This window comes from Temnothorax longispinosus, chromosome 1 (assembly GCF_030848805.1).
Source record: "Temnothorax longispinosus isolate EJ_2023e chromosome 1, Tlon_JGU_v1, whole genome shotgun sequence".
NCBI lineage: Eukaryota > Metazoa > Arthropoda > Insecta > Hymenoptera > Formicidae > Temnothorax > Temnothorax longispinosus.
The window spans coordinates 7,767,001-7,782,325 of record NC_092358.1 but is presented as its reverse complement, the minus strand read 5'-3'; the positions used below and the strand labels follow the sequence as shown (position 1 = coordinate 7,782,325).

General features: G+C 31.1%; 2 protein-coding genes across 2 annotated transcripts; both read right to left on the bottom strand.

The window, feature by feature from the left end:
• Window positions 1-692: 692 nt before the first annotated feature.
• On the bottom strand, window positions 693-4,783 carry LOC139807896 (speckle-type POZ protein-like). Its single transcript, XM_071769394.1, has 2 exons — window positions 4,359-4,783; window positions 693-3,072 (listed from the first exon to the last, which is right to left on the bottom strand). The coding sequence occupies exon 2, from the start codon at window positions 3,025-3,027 to the stop codon at window positions 1,702-1,704; it is 1,326 nt and encodes a 441-aa protein (XP_071625495.1). The 5' UTR covers window positions 3,028-3,072; window positions 4,359-4,783; the 3' UTR covers window positions 693-1,701.
• Window positions 4,784-5,820: 1,037 nt separating this feature from the next.
• LOC139807889 (speckle-type POZ protein-like) lies at window positions 5,821-10,170 on the bottom strand. The gene is made up of 3 exons (XM_071769382.1): window positions 9,184-10,170; window positions 8,913-9,093; window positions 5,821-7,498 (listed from the first exon to the last, which is right to left on the bottom strand). The coding sequence occupies exon 3, from the start codon at window positions 7,451-7,453 to the stop codon at window positions 5,957-5,959; it is 1,497 nt and encodes a 498-aa protein (XP_071625483.1). The 5' UTR covers window positions 7,454-7,498; window positions 8,913-9,093; window positions 9,184-10,170; the 3' UTR covers window positions 5,821-5,956.
• Between the last annotated feature and the right edge of the window lie 5,155 nt (window positions 10,171-15,325).

Genomic DNA, 15,325 nt, shown 5'->3' with positions numbered 1-15,325 from the left:
GTTACATGTATGTAATACGTGATTCTTTCTTAGAGTGCTTGTCCCCTCCACCCATGTCACGGATAGATAGCGGGCGCCACGAGATATCGGCTCGGCACGTATCATGGAACATTTTGGAATGAATTCCGATCGGAATCGTTTAATTATTTCCTAGATTTCTAAGATTTTCTAAGGAAAACGAAAGTATTGATCGGAATCCATCTTGAAAAGTTCTATAATGTGTGCCCTCGTATCTCTGTGCCAAAGATGCTCTCTTTTGTCATAGCATTTAAAAACCTTAATTCTTTTGTTAGGCGTATTCTGAAATATACTGACTGTAGTCGGTACTGAAAATCTATAGCATATGTCATATGTAAATATAAATTATGAATTTTCAACTATTAATAGACTTAAAAATGTACTCTTTATAATGTATATTCAGCAGAAGATGAACATCAACAGAAAAATTAATTGTCAGTAATTCTTTATAATTGATTTACCTTAGGTATAAATAAAGATACTTAGATGCAACAAGGACCTAAAACTAGGTTTACATGAAGAATTTTTATAATTCAAAATACTACAATATTTTATTGAAGTTTCGCGCAGTCAAGCTCTACTATAATAATTAATGAATCGACTACTTATTTATGCAATAATCACTGTTAATTGCTCAAATATGCTATCAAAATAATGAATAAACAAATGTAATATATCAGGAACTTCTTTATTAAATATATTAAACCATTAAACAGAATACATTAAACAGAATACATTGAATTCTCATTTTACCTGACAGATCCGACATTACATTTCAATAATATTATTATTATTTAGGAATAATTAAATTTCTTCTACTCGGTTATAAGGTTTCATAGTTCACACTTTGTATCACACTTTACTTTCGAATTACCTTCTTCCAAAGCAACAATATAAAGTTTCATTTCTAAATAAGCACAGAAACTTCTAGATTAACAAGAGATACTAATACCAAAAAGATCATATTTGTAATATTTTTATTCTTAAACAGATCTCTAGATTTCGAAATAATGAGTTATCAAATTTAACTCTCATTTATTTTGCGAAGCATTTTCTTCCATCTACCGATGTGATTGTTTTAATTTAATCGCATTTTACTGAACCCCAATTAATGACAACATCGAAAACATAACTGCGATAAACATAAAAGAACAAAAATCAAGTTTAAATTCATGAAAAATAATTTGCTCTGTGAAAAAGACAGCTGTTAAAGATTCTGATACTATAGTACACAGGATGATCTACAGAACAATTGGAAATTTTAATAAGATATAGTACTGATAAAAATACATAAAACATTTATAGATAACATTTGTTAGGATTCTTATATTTTCCATTTCCTTTCGTTTTAGATCAACCTGTAAACATGAGAAAGTTTTAACTGAACTATATTAAGTATAATTAATAATAGTTTTATTCGTGCACATCAAAACTAAAAAAAAGAATTATTTTTAATCCATATTAATACTTATTTGCATATAATGTCTTTTACGTATAAAAGTTAATATTAATAAATAAATCTAATTATAATTAGATTTCTAATTTGTCTTAGCTGGTGACAAAGAAAATTGATCAGTGCTGACTTCATATTTACTTTTCTCAATCAATTCCATTATCTTATATAAATCTTCTTGCGATAGACTTTTAAATGCTATAGTGTCCTTAATTTCTTTTATGTGAAATTTAATAAGTTACCGAATGCGTTTCTAAAAATTTTGCATTAGATGAGGACGCGAGCTGTACAAGTTCTACGGCATTTTCAATCGTAAGACTGCGTAACAAATAATGTTGACACGTTAATTTTAAAGTTGGTACATCATATTTATCAGCTGCAGTTAATAACTTTTTAAGCATCTTATAATCACCCTGATCAATGGAGTTAGTTGTAATATATAATAAAACCTGTTTAAAAGTTTGTAACTCATTTCTCGTTAATACCGTTGCCATATTTATTTCTCTTCCCTTATATGTAAGACAGATATTCTTAAAGTAACTACTGTTGGTATCGCACAATTTTTTTTTTGATATATCATACTCTTCTTCTCCTACTATAAATTTGAATGATTCATCCTTAGACGCGAATTCAAAAGTTGAATCTTCAAGAGATTTTACCTCTTTAAATACCGGTACAGATGCTTGTAAATTCATGTGTATAGTGTTACTTATCAATTGATGAAAATTTTTGATCTTGCAATGTATTATAAACGCCTCTGTAGAAATGCACGAATAGTCGGAAACTTCAATTAACAATGTCATATCCGAAATAAGACACGAAATCGATCTTGATGATAAAACTGCACTTGAAGATAAAACTGCATCAGCCACTACATGAACCTCAAGCGTGATTGAATCATCTTTTATAAAACCTCTATCAGGATTTAAAACAGCCTGCCATGTCATAAAATGACGAAAGCCCCAGTCATTCTCTTTACTGTTGAAGAGGTGTTCAATTTTTCTGCTAAATGGTTCTTGTCCTTCTTTGCAAGAAAGAAGACGCAGCTCAGCAACAGCGTAACAACTCCAAGATGTAGATTCACTCTCTCCATTACACTGAAGGTAAAATCCAAGAGATCGCTGTCTCTCCTGTGTCTGACTTGACCGTGGTGGACACACCTTTATTTTCCATGGTAAATTGCGAACGTAAAATGCAGGGGACAACTGCGAGTCCTTCATCTTAGATATATTCTCAACAGTATATCGAAAAGTAGCCTCCGATCTGGCCCTTTCAGGCGGATGCATTATAGTAGTAGTACATGAACCTTTAAATGCTGTATTAGTACGTATTGAAATTCGTATTGCACATAGCAAATCTTTACGTGAAATATTCATTTGAATCTTATACTGGTTGTTTTCTCCAAATGGTGGAGAATTTAATGTATCTACGATTTCAGAGAGATATCCAAATTGATCAATTTTCCATGTATACTCAGACGTAGTCACTTCAAATCGTGTTTGAGAATAGCTTTTGGTATACGAAGGTAAAAATGGTGAAGATACTTTCTGCTCCATTTTCGTCTCAATATAGGTATTTTTATCTTCTTCAGATCTCCACAACTGAAAATAATTAACTTACTTATGAATAATGAAAATAATCAACATCAAAATGTCCTGAGAGAAAGTCTCTATACTTTTTATAATAAAATAGATAGAATTTCAAACAAATATCCTAACATATAATACGCTTATACGCTCAAGTAAGAGCCATTTACAATCGGGTTTAATTACAAACTTCTACATATATTATTCCAGACTGCTAACTCGTATAGCAGCTGTCTTTATTGTGGGATAGAAATTCATTTAACCGTTGTCCAAAAATACAGCGATATTGTATAGAAGTCTGTAGATGTGACAAATATAATAAAGTGAAAACATATAGAAGTATGTGGATTAAACTTGAAAAACATAAGAGATTTTTGGGACACCTTATACTTAATATATTTTTCTTTAAATAAAAATAAATTGTATGTCAGACAATCACAAAAAAGTTGAATGAATAGCTAAATTATAAGAGAAAACTTAAACATGATTATTTTCGTTGATCAAGATCAATTTAATAAATACTTGAAAGTTATGACCTTTGTCCTATTTGTGTCAAATTCCAAGAATTATTAGAAAGAGCTGCTTTCTTGCTCAAGTCTTACACGATCTATAAATCCCGTTAAATTTAAGGAGATACTTATATTTAACCCTTCGCAGAACAGTGGGTCTTTAGGGACCCGGTCGATATTTTAAATTTTTCTGAGATTTTACGGACTCATAAAAAAACCTCAAACAAGAATCAAGCATATTTAACGGTATAAATAAATTCTTAAAGCCTTCAAAAGTATACTTGACATTTTTCAGATTTTTTATGGCATTTTTTATTACAGCTTGAAAATCTTAATAACTGCCCTAAGACCCACATTTTCGACGAAAGCAGTAAATTATACATGTTCTGCGAAGGGTTAAAATTTTATCTTCCTTCACGCACATTGATGTATTGTATATAAGTCCAATTTTTAAAATATTTTTTTATATTACATATAAACAAAGTACCGTCTTGAATTCTGATACAATAGATTTATCTGAAGTGGACTTTTTGCATTAATAATTTTACTGATTAATAATTGCACTGAAATTTCACCTGTTAATAGAAAATAGATTTGATACGTGTATGAATACATGCATTTTCTTTGCTATGTAGTAGAATGCATAGAATTGATACTTTAGGAAATTTCATGATCCTAATACGTTATACTTCAAGTCTTATGTGTTTTCTAATGTTCTGACAACACGTAGTCAATGAAGTTGAGATAAGAACTGTTAAGAACTTTAGTCGATTTGCCATTATGCGTACTTACTTTTCCGTGAATCTTGATCAGTCGAACCAAGATCTTGTGTTTCTTTATCAATATGCTACGATGATATTCGAACACTGTCTAGATACTCTCGACGATGATATTAGATCAATGCGTGTATAACGAGATTTGGCAACTGATCTCTCTGATTTCCTTTTATCAAATCGAGTTCTCAAGCTGTTACCTGTTGCGAATACAACGTTAACGTCGTTGACCGGTGATGTGAAAAAAGATGAGAATCAACAAATGAACGCGCCGCAGACGCAGTCACTCGATCACTGCAATGACGCAAGACGCAATATGGCAATATGGCTGCACTGGCTGCAGTGCAGTGATGCCGGCTGCCGGCATTGTCACTATTGTCAGCGATGGCGGGCATGGCGGCCGCCGATGGCACCGATGCTTTTTTTTTACACATAACGTTTAAGGACCTCAATTTTTTGTTGGGTATATTCCAAATGTACTGACGGTACTGAAAATTTATATATAAAGCATACGTAATGTAAATTTATGGATTTTCAATACTGTTGTTAAAACATTTCAGAATGCGTCCTTTATAAGCTATACGTTCAGCAGAAACATCAGCTCAATGCAATTCTATATGATTTACTTTAAATCCAACAAAGAACTAGACTCAATGGAGTAATTCGTATACAAGGATTCCTCTGAGATTTCATAAAAAAACATAATTCGGTATAAAACCCGAATTCGATTTGCATATGTAATTTCTTGTTAAACTCTCGTGTAAATTGTGATGACATCACGCGAATTAATCAATTCATTGTCAGTAGCAGTAAACAAATAAAATATTATAACGCTTTTCAATCAATCAGATTTGTGTAAAACACTTATCCGAATTCTGCACTGATCTGACTCTGAAAACTGTGTAAACATAATTCAATTGATCCACTGCTTTATAAAAGCTCATATTGTTTGGAAATAAATTTATTCTACCGAGTTACAGAGCTCTGACTGTTCACACTTTGCTTGTATCCTTTACTTTCAAATTATTTTCCCCTAAATAAATGATAATATAAAATTTCATTTAGAATTAAACGCAAAAACTAGATTAATAAAAGATACAAAATTAACCAAAAAAGTTACGTTTCGTTTAGATTTATTATTTTCAAAACAAATCTAGATTTCAAGAAAGAAATAATGATGACTATGATGAGTTATCAAATATAATTCAAATTTTTGTAGCCGACATATAATTTGTGTGAAGTATTTTCTTCTTCTATCTGCAGATGATCGGACCGTATTTGTATTAAATCGAATATATCTATACATAAATTGCTCAATATCATACACGTCTTAGAATAAGAAATAAAGATAAACAAACTGGTAGAAAAATAAAAAAATAACGAAACAAAAAAGATTCTTATAAAGATTCTTATTTCTTTTTGTTTCAGGTCAACCTGTAAACTTGAGAAAATTATAACTAAACTACGTTAAATACAATTAATAATAGTTTCTTTCGTACATGAAAACTCAAAAAACAAATTATTTTTAATCCATATTAATACTTACTCGCATATAAATTCTTATACATATAAAAGTTAATAATTATAATTAGATTTCTTAGGCGTTGACAAAGATAATTATGTTTTAGATTTCTTAGGTGGTGGTGGTGACAAAGAAAATTGATCAGTGCTGACTTCAAATTTACTTTTCTCAATCAATTCCATTATCTTATTTAAATCTTCTTGCGATAGACTTTTAAATGCTATAGTGTCCCTCATTTCTTTCATGTAAAATTTAAAAAAAGTTGCCGAATGTGTTTCTAAATATTTTGCATTAGATGACAACGCAAGCTGCATAAGTTCTACGGCATTTTCAATCGTAAGACTGCATAACAAATAATGTTGACACGTTAATTTTAAACTTGGTACATCATATTTATCAGCTGCTGTTAATAAATTTTTAAGCATCTCATAATCACCCTGATCAATGGAATCAGTTGTAATATATAACAAAACCTGTTTAAAAGATTCTACCTCATTATCCGTTACTAATTCATTTGTCATATCTTTTTCTTTTTCCTTATGTGTACGACAGATATACTTAAAGTAACTACTGTTGGTGTCGCACAATAATTTTTTTGATATAACATACTCTTCTTCTCCTACTATAAATTTGAATGATTCATTCTTAGACGCGAATTCAAAAGTTGAGTCCTCAAGAGATTTTACCTCTTTAAATACCGGTGCAGATGGTTGTAAATTCATGTGTATAGTATTATTTATCAGGTTATGAAAATGTTCAATTTTGCAATGTATTATAAACGCCTCTGTAGAAATGTACGAGCGGTCCGAGACATCAATTAACAATGTCATATCCGATATAAGACCCGAAAACGATCTTGACAATAAAACTGCATCAGTCACTACATGAGCCTCAAGCGTGATTGAATCATCTTTTATGAAACCTCTATCAGGATCTAAAACATCCTGCCATGTCATAAAATTACTATAGCCCCAGTAATTTTTACTGTTGAAGAGGCGTTTTCTGCTAAATTTTCTGCTAAATGGTTCTTGTCCTTCTTTACAAGAAAGAAGACGCAGCTCAGCAATAGCGTAACAAGATTCACTCTCTGTAGATTCACTCTCTGTAGATTCACTCTCTTCATTACAATAAAGGTAAAATGCAAGATATCGCTGTGGCTGTCTCTCCTGTGTCTCACTTGACCGTGATGGCCACACCTTTATTTTCCATGGTAAATTGCGAACGTAAAATGCAGGGGACAACTGCGAGTCCTTCATCTTAGATATATTCTCAACAGTATATCGAAAAGTAGCCTCCGATCTGGCCCTTTCAGGCGGATGCATTATAGTAGTAGTACATGAACCGCTAAATGCTGTATTAGTACGTATTGAGATTCGTATTGCACATAACAAATCTTTACGTAAAATATTCATTTGAATCTTGTATTGGTTGTTTTCTCCAAATGGTGGAGAATTTAATGTATCTACGATTGCAGAAAGATGTCCAAATTGATCAATTTTCCACGTATAGTCAGACGCTGTCACTTCAAGCGATGTTTGAGAACAGCTCTTGGTATACGAAGGTAAAAATGGTGAAGATACTTTCTGTTCCATTTTCGTCTCAGTAGAGGTATTTTTATCTTCTTCAGATCTTCACAACTGAAAATAATTAACTTACTTATGAATAATGAAAATGATTAACATCAAAATGTCCTGAAAGTCTCTATACTTTTTGTAATAAAACAGATGGAATTTTAAACAAATATCCTAACATGTAATACGCTTATACGCTCAGATAAGAGCCATTTGAAATTGGATTTAATCACAGTAGACTTCTACATATATTACTCCAGACTGCTAACTCGTATTGCAGCTGTCTTTATTGTGGGATAGAAATTTATTTAACCGTTGCCCAAAAATACAGCGATATTGTATAGAAGTTTGTAGATATAACAAATATATCTGATAAAGTGAAAACATATAGAAGTCTGTGGATTGAACTTGAAAAACATGGAGACTTTTGGGACACCTTATATTTAATATATTTTTCTTTAAATAAAAATAAATTGTATGTCAGACAATCACAAATAAATAGCTAAATTGTAGGAGAAAACTTAAACATAATTATTTTCGTTGATCAAGATCAATTTAATAAATACTTGAGAGTTATGACTTTGTCATATTTGTGTCAAATTCCAAGAATTATTAGTAAGAGCTGCTTTTTGCTGAAGTCTTACACGATCTATAAATCCCGTTAAATTTAAGGAGATACTTATATTTAACCCTTCGCAGAACGAGTGCTGGGTCTTTAAGGACCCAATCAATATTTTGAATTTTTCGGAGATTTTACGGACTCATAAAAAAACCTCAAACAAGAATCAAGCATATTTGACGGTATAAATAAATTCTTAATGTCTTCAAAAGTATACTTGAATATTTAGGATTTTTTATGGCACTATTACCGCTCGAAAATCTTAATTGCCCTAAAAGACCCACATTTTCGACGGAAGCAGTAAATTATACATGTTCTGCAAAGGGTTAAAATTTTATCTTCCTTCACGCACATTGATGTATACATATATGTACGTAAGTCCAATTTTTAAAATATTTTTTTATATTACATATAAACAAAGTATACTGTCTTGAATTCTGTGAAGTGAACTTTTTGCATTAATAATTTTACTGATTAATAATTGCACTGAAATTTCACCTGTTAGTAGAAATTAGACTTGATACGTGTATAAATATATGCATTTTCTTCCCTATAGTAAAATGCATAAAATTGATACTTTAGGAAATTTCATGATTAAAGCGGGGAGCACACACTTCTGCACAACGCATAATGCGTAAGCATAAGAAAATTGATTGGTCTATTTCCTTATGCACATGTGTATGGACCTATCAATTTTCTTATGCTTACGCATTATGCGTTACGCAGAAGTGTGTGCTCCCCACTTAATTCGTTATTGCTTCAAGTCTTACGTGTTTTCTAATGTTCTGACAACACGTAGTCAGTGAAGTTGAGAAAAGAATTGTTAAGAACGTTAGTCGATTTGCCATTATGCGTACTTACTTTTCCGTGAATCTTAATCAGTCGAACCAAGATCTTGCGTTTCTTTATCAATATGCTACGATGATATTCGAACACTGTCTAGATACTCTCGATGATGATATTAGATCAATGCGTGTATAACGAGATTTGGCAACTGATCTCTCTGATTTCCTTTTATCAAATCGAGTTCTCAAGCTGTTACCTGTTACGATTGTTGCGAATACATACATAAATCGGTGATGTGAAAAAAGATGAGAATCAACAAATGAACGCGGACAACGCCGCCACTCACCTGCAATATCACGCAATATAGCTGCACTGGCTGCGGCTGCAGTGAATGCAGTGATGCCAGCTGCCGACCGGCGATGGCGGGCATGGCGCCTGGCGGCCGCCGATGGCATCGGTGCTTTCTTTTGTCACATAACGTTTAGGGACCTTAATTTTTTGTTGAGTATATATTCCGAATGTACTGACGGTACTGAAATAAAATATAACGCTTTTCAATCAATCAGATTTGTGTAAAACACTTATTCGAATTGATACGATCTGCACTGCTCTGACTCTGAAAACTGTGTAAAAATCAAATTAATCCACTGCTTTATAAAGGCTCTTCTACCGAGTTTTACAGAGAACTCTCACTGTTCACGCTTTGCCTTATCCTTTACTTTCAAATTAATTTCCCCTAAATAAGTGATAATATTAATAAGTTTCATTTCGAATTAAACGCAGAAACTAGATTAATAAAAGATATAAAATTAACCAAAAAGGTCACGTTTTATTTATATTTATTATCTTCAAAACAAATCTAGATTTCAAGAAAGAAATAATGATGAGTTATCAAATATAATTCAAATTTTTGTAGCCGACATATAATTTGTGTGAAGTATTTTCTTCTTCTATCTGCAGATGATCGGACCGTATATTTGTATTGCTCAATATCATATACATGCCTTTGAATATGAAATAAAGATAAATAAACTGGTAGAAAAATAAACAAATAATGAAACATAAGTTATTGATTTTTTATCTACATATATTAAGAAGCAATTATAAATTTGATTCTGTTCCGATTTAATCGCACTTTATCGCCCCGAATTAATAACAGTAGCAAAAACGTATAATTATAATTACGATATACATTAAAGGACAAAAATCAAGTTTAAATTTATGAAAAATAACTTGCTCGTTGAAAAAGGTAGCTAAGATTTGCTAAAGATTCTGACACTGTAATATATGTAGGTACACAGGATAATCTAAAAAAACGATTGAACATTTTTAATAAGATACAGTACTGATAAAAATACGTAAAACGTTTATAAATAACGTAGGCTTGAGAAAATTATAACTAAACTACGTTAAGTACAATTAATAATAGTTTCTTTCGTACAAAAACTAAAAAAACGAATTATTTATAATCCATATTAATACTTATTTGAATATAAATTCTTATATATATAAAAGTTAATAATTATAATTAGATTTCTTATGTGTCTTAGTGGTGATGAAAAGAATTGAATTATGCTGTTTTCACGCGTTTCACATTTCTCAATCAATTCCAATAATATCTTATTTAAATCTTCTTATGGTAGGTTTTAAAATTCTTTAGTGTCCATAATTTCTTTTATGTAAAATTTAATAAGTTGTCGAATGTGTTTCTAAAAATTTTGCATTAGACAACAACGCAAACAATGGAAGTTCCACAGCATTTTCAATCATAATATCGTGTAGCAAATAATGTCCGCACATTAATTTTAAAGTTGGTACATCATACGTATGAGCTGCTATTAACATATCTTTAAACATATTATAATCACATTGTTCTATTGAGCCAGTTAAAATGTATATTAAAATCTGCTAATGTTTGTATCTCATTATCCGTTATTAATTCATTCGTCATATCTTTTACTTTTTCCTTATGTTTGCAGATATACTTAAAGTAACTACTGTCGGAGTCACACAACAATTTTCTTGATAGAACATATTGTTCCTTTCCTACTATAAATTTGATTGAGTCCTCATCTCTAGACCGAAACTCATCAAAAGTCGAATCTTCAGAACATATCACGTCTCTGGAAACTTCTGTCGAAGGCAGTCAATTTATACGTATGGTTTTATTTATCAGATTATGAAAAATTTCAAACTTGCAATGTACTATAAGCGCATCTGTTCGATTAAACAAAAACCTTTCTGAGAACTCAATTAACAATGTCATATTGTATATGACCTGAAATAAATTTTGATGACAACGGCTCATCATAGTATATTGTCTCGGCGCATACATTATAGTAGTGGTACATGAACCACCAAATGAATTATTAGTAAGTATATAACATTTTATTGCATTTATCTGCGAACTATCTTGACGTGAAATACTCATTAGAACTTCGCATTGACCTATTTCTGAAAACGTCGGAAACGTTATCATATTTTTGATCTTAGAAAAATGTATAAAGTGATCAATTTTCCATGTATGTTCAAGTATAGTCAATTCAATATGTGTTTGACAATAGCTCTTGGTATACGAAGGTAAAAATGGTGGAGATACTGTCTGCTCCTTTTTCGGTGTATCCTCGATCATCGGTAGAGATATTCTCAACTTCTTTATCAAAAATCTGAAAATAATTAATTTACTTATGAATAATGAGAAAGACGAACATCAAAATGTCCTCAAGTCTCTTGCTTTTTAACCCTGCAACCGTACACTCTTATTCGGCCCCTACTAACGATATATGTATGAAAACGTTTGCGTTCGCGGCGATACATTAAACAACCTAAAACTTTACCAAAAATTCTGAAAAAATTCATAGGCGTTCCTTGAGATCTTAACTATAAGTTTAAACAATAATAATATTATAAAATTAATTTTGCAATTGTTAATTTAATGGTTGCACCTCTGAAAAATACCACATAGTCGAAATGCCGAGGACGCAAACGACCCACATCGACGGTTGCAGGGTTTATAAAATAGATTGATATTCAAACAAATATTCTAACATGTAATAAGGCTTATAAACCATGTATAGATAAGAGCCACTTGAAATCGAATTTAACTTAAAATACATTTTTGAAACACTTAAATATTTTTTTTATCATGACATACAATCGGAATAAAAGAGTTGAATGTGAATTGACAAATAGGAAAAGAAGACTTAAACTCAGCTATTTTCGTTGAAAAAATGTCAAAATTGATTCGTTATACAATGTCTTATGACTCTTATGTGTTTTCTAATAACGTCCTTAAAACATGTAGTCAACGAAATTGAGAAAAGAACTGTTGAGAACTTACTTGCTTCTATTCTATTTTACGTTGATTTGCTTTTCCGCTGAATCTTGATCAGTTAAACTTAACATACTAAATTTCTCTAATGACATGCTTCCATAATTTTCCAACACCGTCCAGATGAAGCAGTTATTAGACTAATGCGTGTACGGATGTGGCAATCGATTTCCTTTATTTCCTTTGTCAAATCAAGTATCCAAAAGGTACTGCAAATACAACGTCTTCCGTCTTACATCGAGATGATGCGAGAAACGAATGCGAATGAACAAATAATTATGAACGTAGCCACTGCAAAAATGAAATAGATTCGAGAACCAGGCGCCCCGGGCCCCGACTAATCCGTAAAGTATATGGAGGGGGCACGGACCTAAGGAGCTACATACGTATGTGTTACGATGTATGTATGTAGTTCTTTCTTAGGGTGTTTGTCCCCTCCATCTATGTCACGGATAGATCGCGGGCGCCCACGAGATCTCGGCACGTATCATGGAACTTTTCGGAATGAATTCCGATTGGAATTGTTTAATTATTTCCTAGATTTCTAAGATTTCTAAGGAAAACGAAAGTATTCTGATCGGAATCCATCTTGAAAAGTTCTATAATATGTGCCCTCGTATCTCTGTGCCAAAGATGCTTTCTTTTGTCACATAGCGTTTAAAAACCTTAATTCTTTCGTTAGGCATATTCTGAAATGTACTGACCGTAGTCGGTATTGAAAATCTATAGCATATGTAAATGTATATTATGAATTTTCAATTATTAATAGACTTAGAGAGAAATGCACCCTTTATAATCTATAATACTATAAGTTTAGCAGAAAAATTAGCTTATTGTTAATGATTCTTTATAATTGATTTACTTTAGGTATAACTTAAAATACTTAGATGCAACAAGGACCTAAAACTAGATTTACACGAAGAAATTTTATAATTCACGACTATTTTCACTGACACACACAATAAGATTAACTTCAATAAAATACTAGAATATTTTATTGAAGTTTCGCGCAGTCAAATTCTACTATAATAATTAATGAGTCGACTACCTTATTTATGCAATAACTGTTAATTGCTAAAATATGATAGCAAAATAATGAATAAACAAATGGGTTCGATGAAAGATATATAGTATCAGGAACTTCTTTATTACATAGAATACATTAAACGATTAAACAAAATACATTAAACAGAATACATTGAATTCTCACTTTACCTGACAGATTCGACATTACATTTCAATAATATTATTATTATTATTTAGGAATAATTAAATTTATTCTACTCGGTTATAAAGTTCCGGTTTCATAATACACACTTTGTATTACCCTTAATTTAACTACCATTTGTAATTTTTGCGAAGCATTTTCTTTCATCTACCGATGTGATTGTTTTCATTTAAGGGTAAGGCCACCTTGCGCGTCAATCAATTTCGGGATTTTTTTTAAAGAGTATAGTAAATGTTATCGAATTTTCGTAAAAAATACTTTATAAAACCTGCCTTGAGGTACAAAAATAAATTTTTTCAAAAATTTTTATTAAAAAATGGCGACTCCAGAACCAAGCTCCGACGACGCCATGTCCAAAACGGGCGAACCGATATCTCCTTCAGATTTGCACCTGGAACAAAAACCCAAAATTTTTCTTTTAATAGATACCCTAAACTAGTGGACCACGTAGGGAAATTTGAAAATACCGTTTTTTCGGAAAATGGTGAGCATTTGAACCCAAAATTCACGTAAAAATTTTTTAATTTAATTGTTTATAAAAAATAAAGTTTATAAGATATCGAAAAATCCCTACGTGGTCCACTAGTTTAGGGTATCTATTAAAAGAAAAATTTTGGGTTTTTGTTCCAGGTGCAAATCTGAAGGAGATATCGGTTCGCCCGTTTTGGACATGGCGTCGTCGGATCCTGGTTCTGGAGCCGCCATTTTTTAATAAAAATTTTTGAAAAAATTTATTTTTGTACCTCAAGGCAGGTTTTATAAAGTCCTTTTTACGAAAATTCGATAACATTTACTATACTCTTTAAAAAAAATCCCGAAATTGATTCACGCGCAAGGTGGCCTTACCCCTTAATCGCATTTTATTGAACCCCATCAAATGACAACATCAAAAACATATAATTGCGATAAACATAAAAGAACAAAAATCAAGTTTAAATTCATGAAAAATAATTTGCTCGGTGAAAAAGATAGCTGTTAAAGATACTGATACCATAGTACACAGGATGATCTACAAAACGATTGGAAATTTTAATAAGATATAGTACTGATAAAAATAAATAAAACATGTATATAGATAACATTTGTGAGGATTCTTATATTTTCCATTTTCTTTCGTTTTAGATCAACCTGTAAACTTGAGAGTTTTAACTAAACTACATTGAGTATAATTAATAATAGTTTCATTCGTACACATCAAAACTAAAGAAAAGAATTATTTTCAATCCATATTAATACTTATTTGCATACAAATTCTTATACGTATAGAAGTTAATATTAATAATAAAGAAATCTAATTATATATAATTAGATTTCTAATTTGTCTTAGCTGGTGACAAAGAAAATTGATCAGTGCTGACTTCAAATTTACTTTTCTCAATCAATTCCATTATCTTATTTAAATCTTCTTGCGATAGACTTTGAAATGCTTCAGTGTCCCTAATTCCTTTTATGTGAAATTTAATAAAAGTTACCAAATGCGTTTCTAAAAATTTTGCATTAGACGAGAACGCAAGCTGTACAAGTTCTACGGCATTTTCAATCGTAAGACTGCATAACAAATAATGTTGACACGTTAATTTTAAACTTGGTACATCATATTTATCAGCTGCTGTTAATAAATTTTTAAGCATCTCATAATTACCCTGATCAATGGAGTCAGTTGTAATATATAATAAAACCTGTTTAAAAGATTCTACCTCATTATCCGTTACTAATTCATTTGTCATATCTTTTTCTTTTTCCTTATGTGTAAGACAGATATACTTAAAGTAACTACTGTTGGTGTCGCACAATATTTTTTTTGATATAACATACTCTTCTTCTCCTACTATAAATTTGATTGATTTATCATCTTAAATTCGAGCACATAGCGAATTCAAAAGTTGAGTCTTCAAGAGATTTTACCTCTTTAAATACCGGTGCAGATGC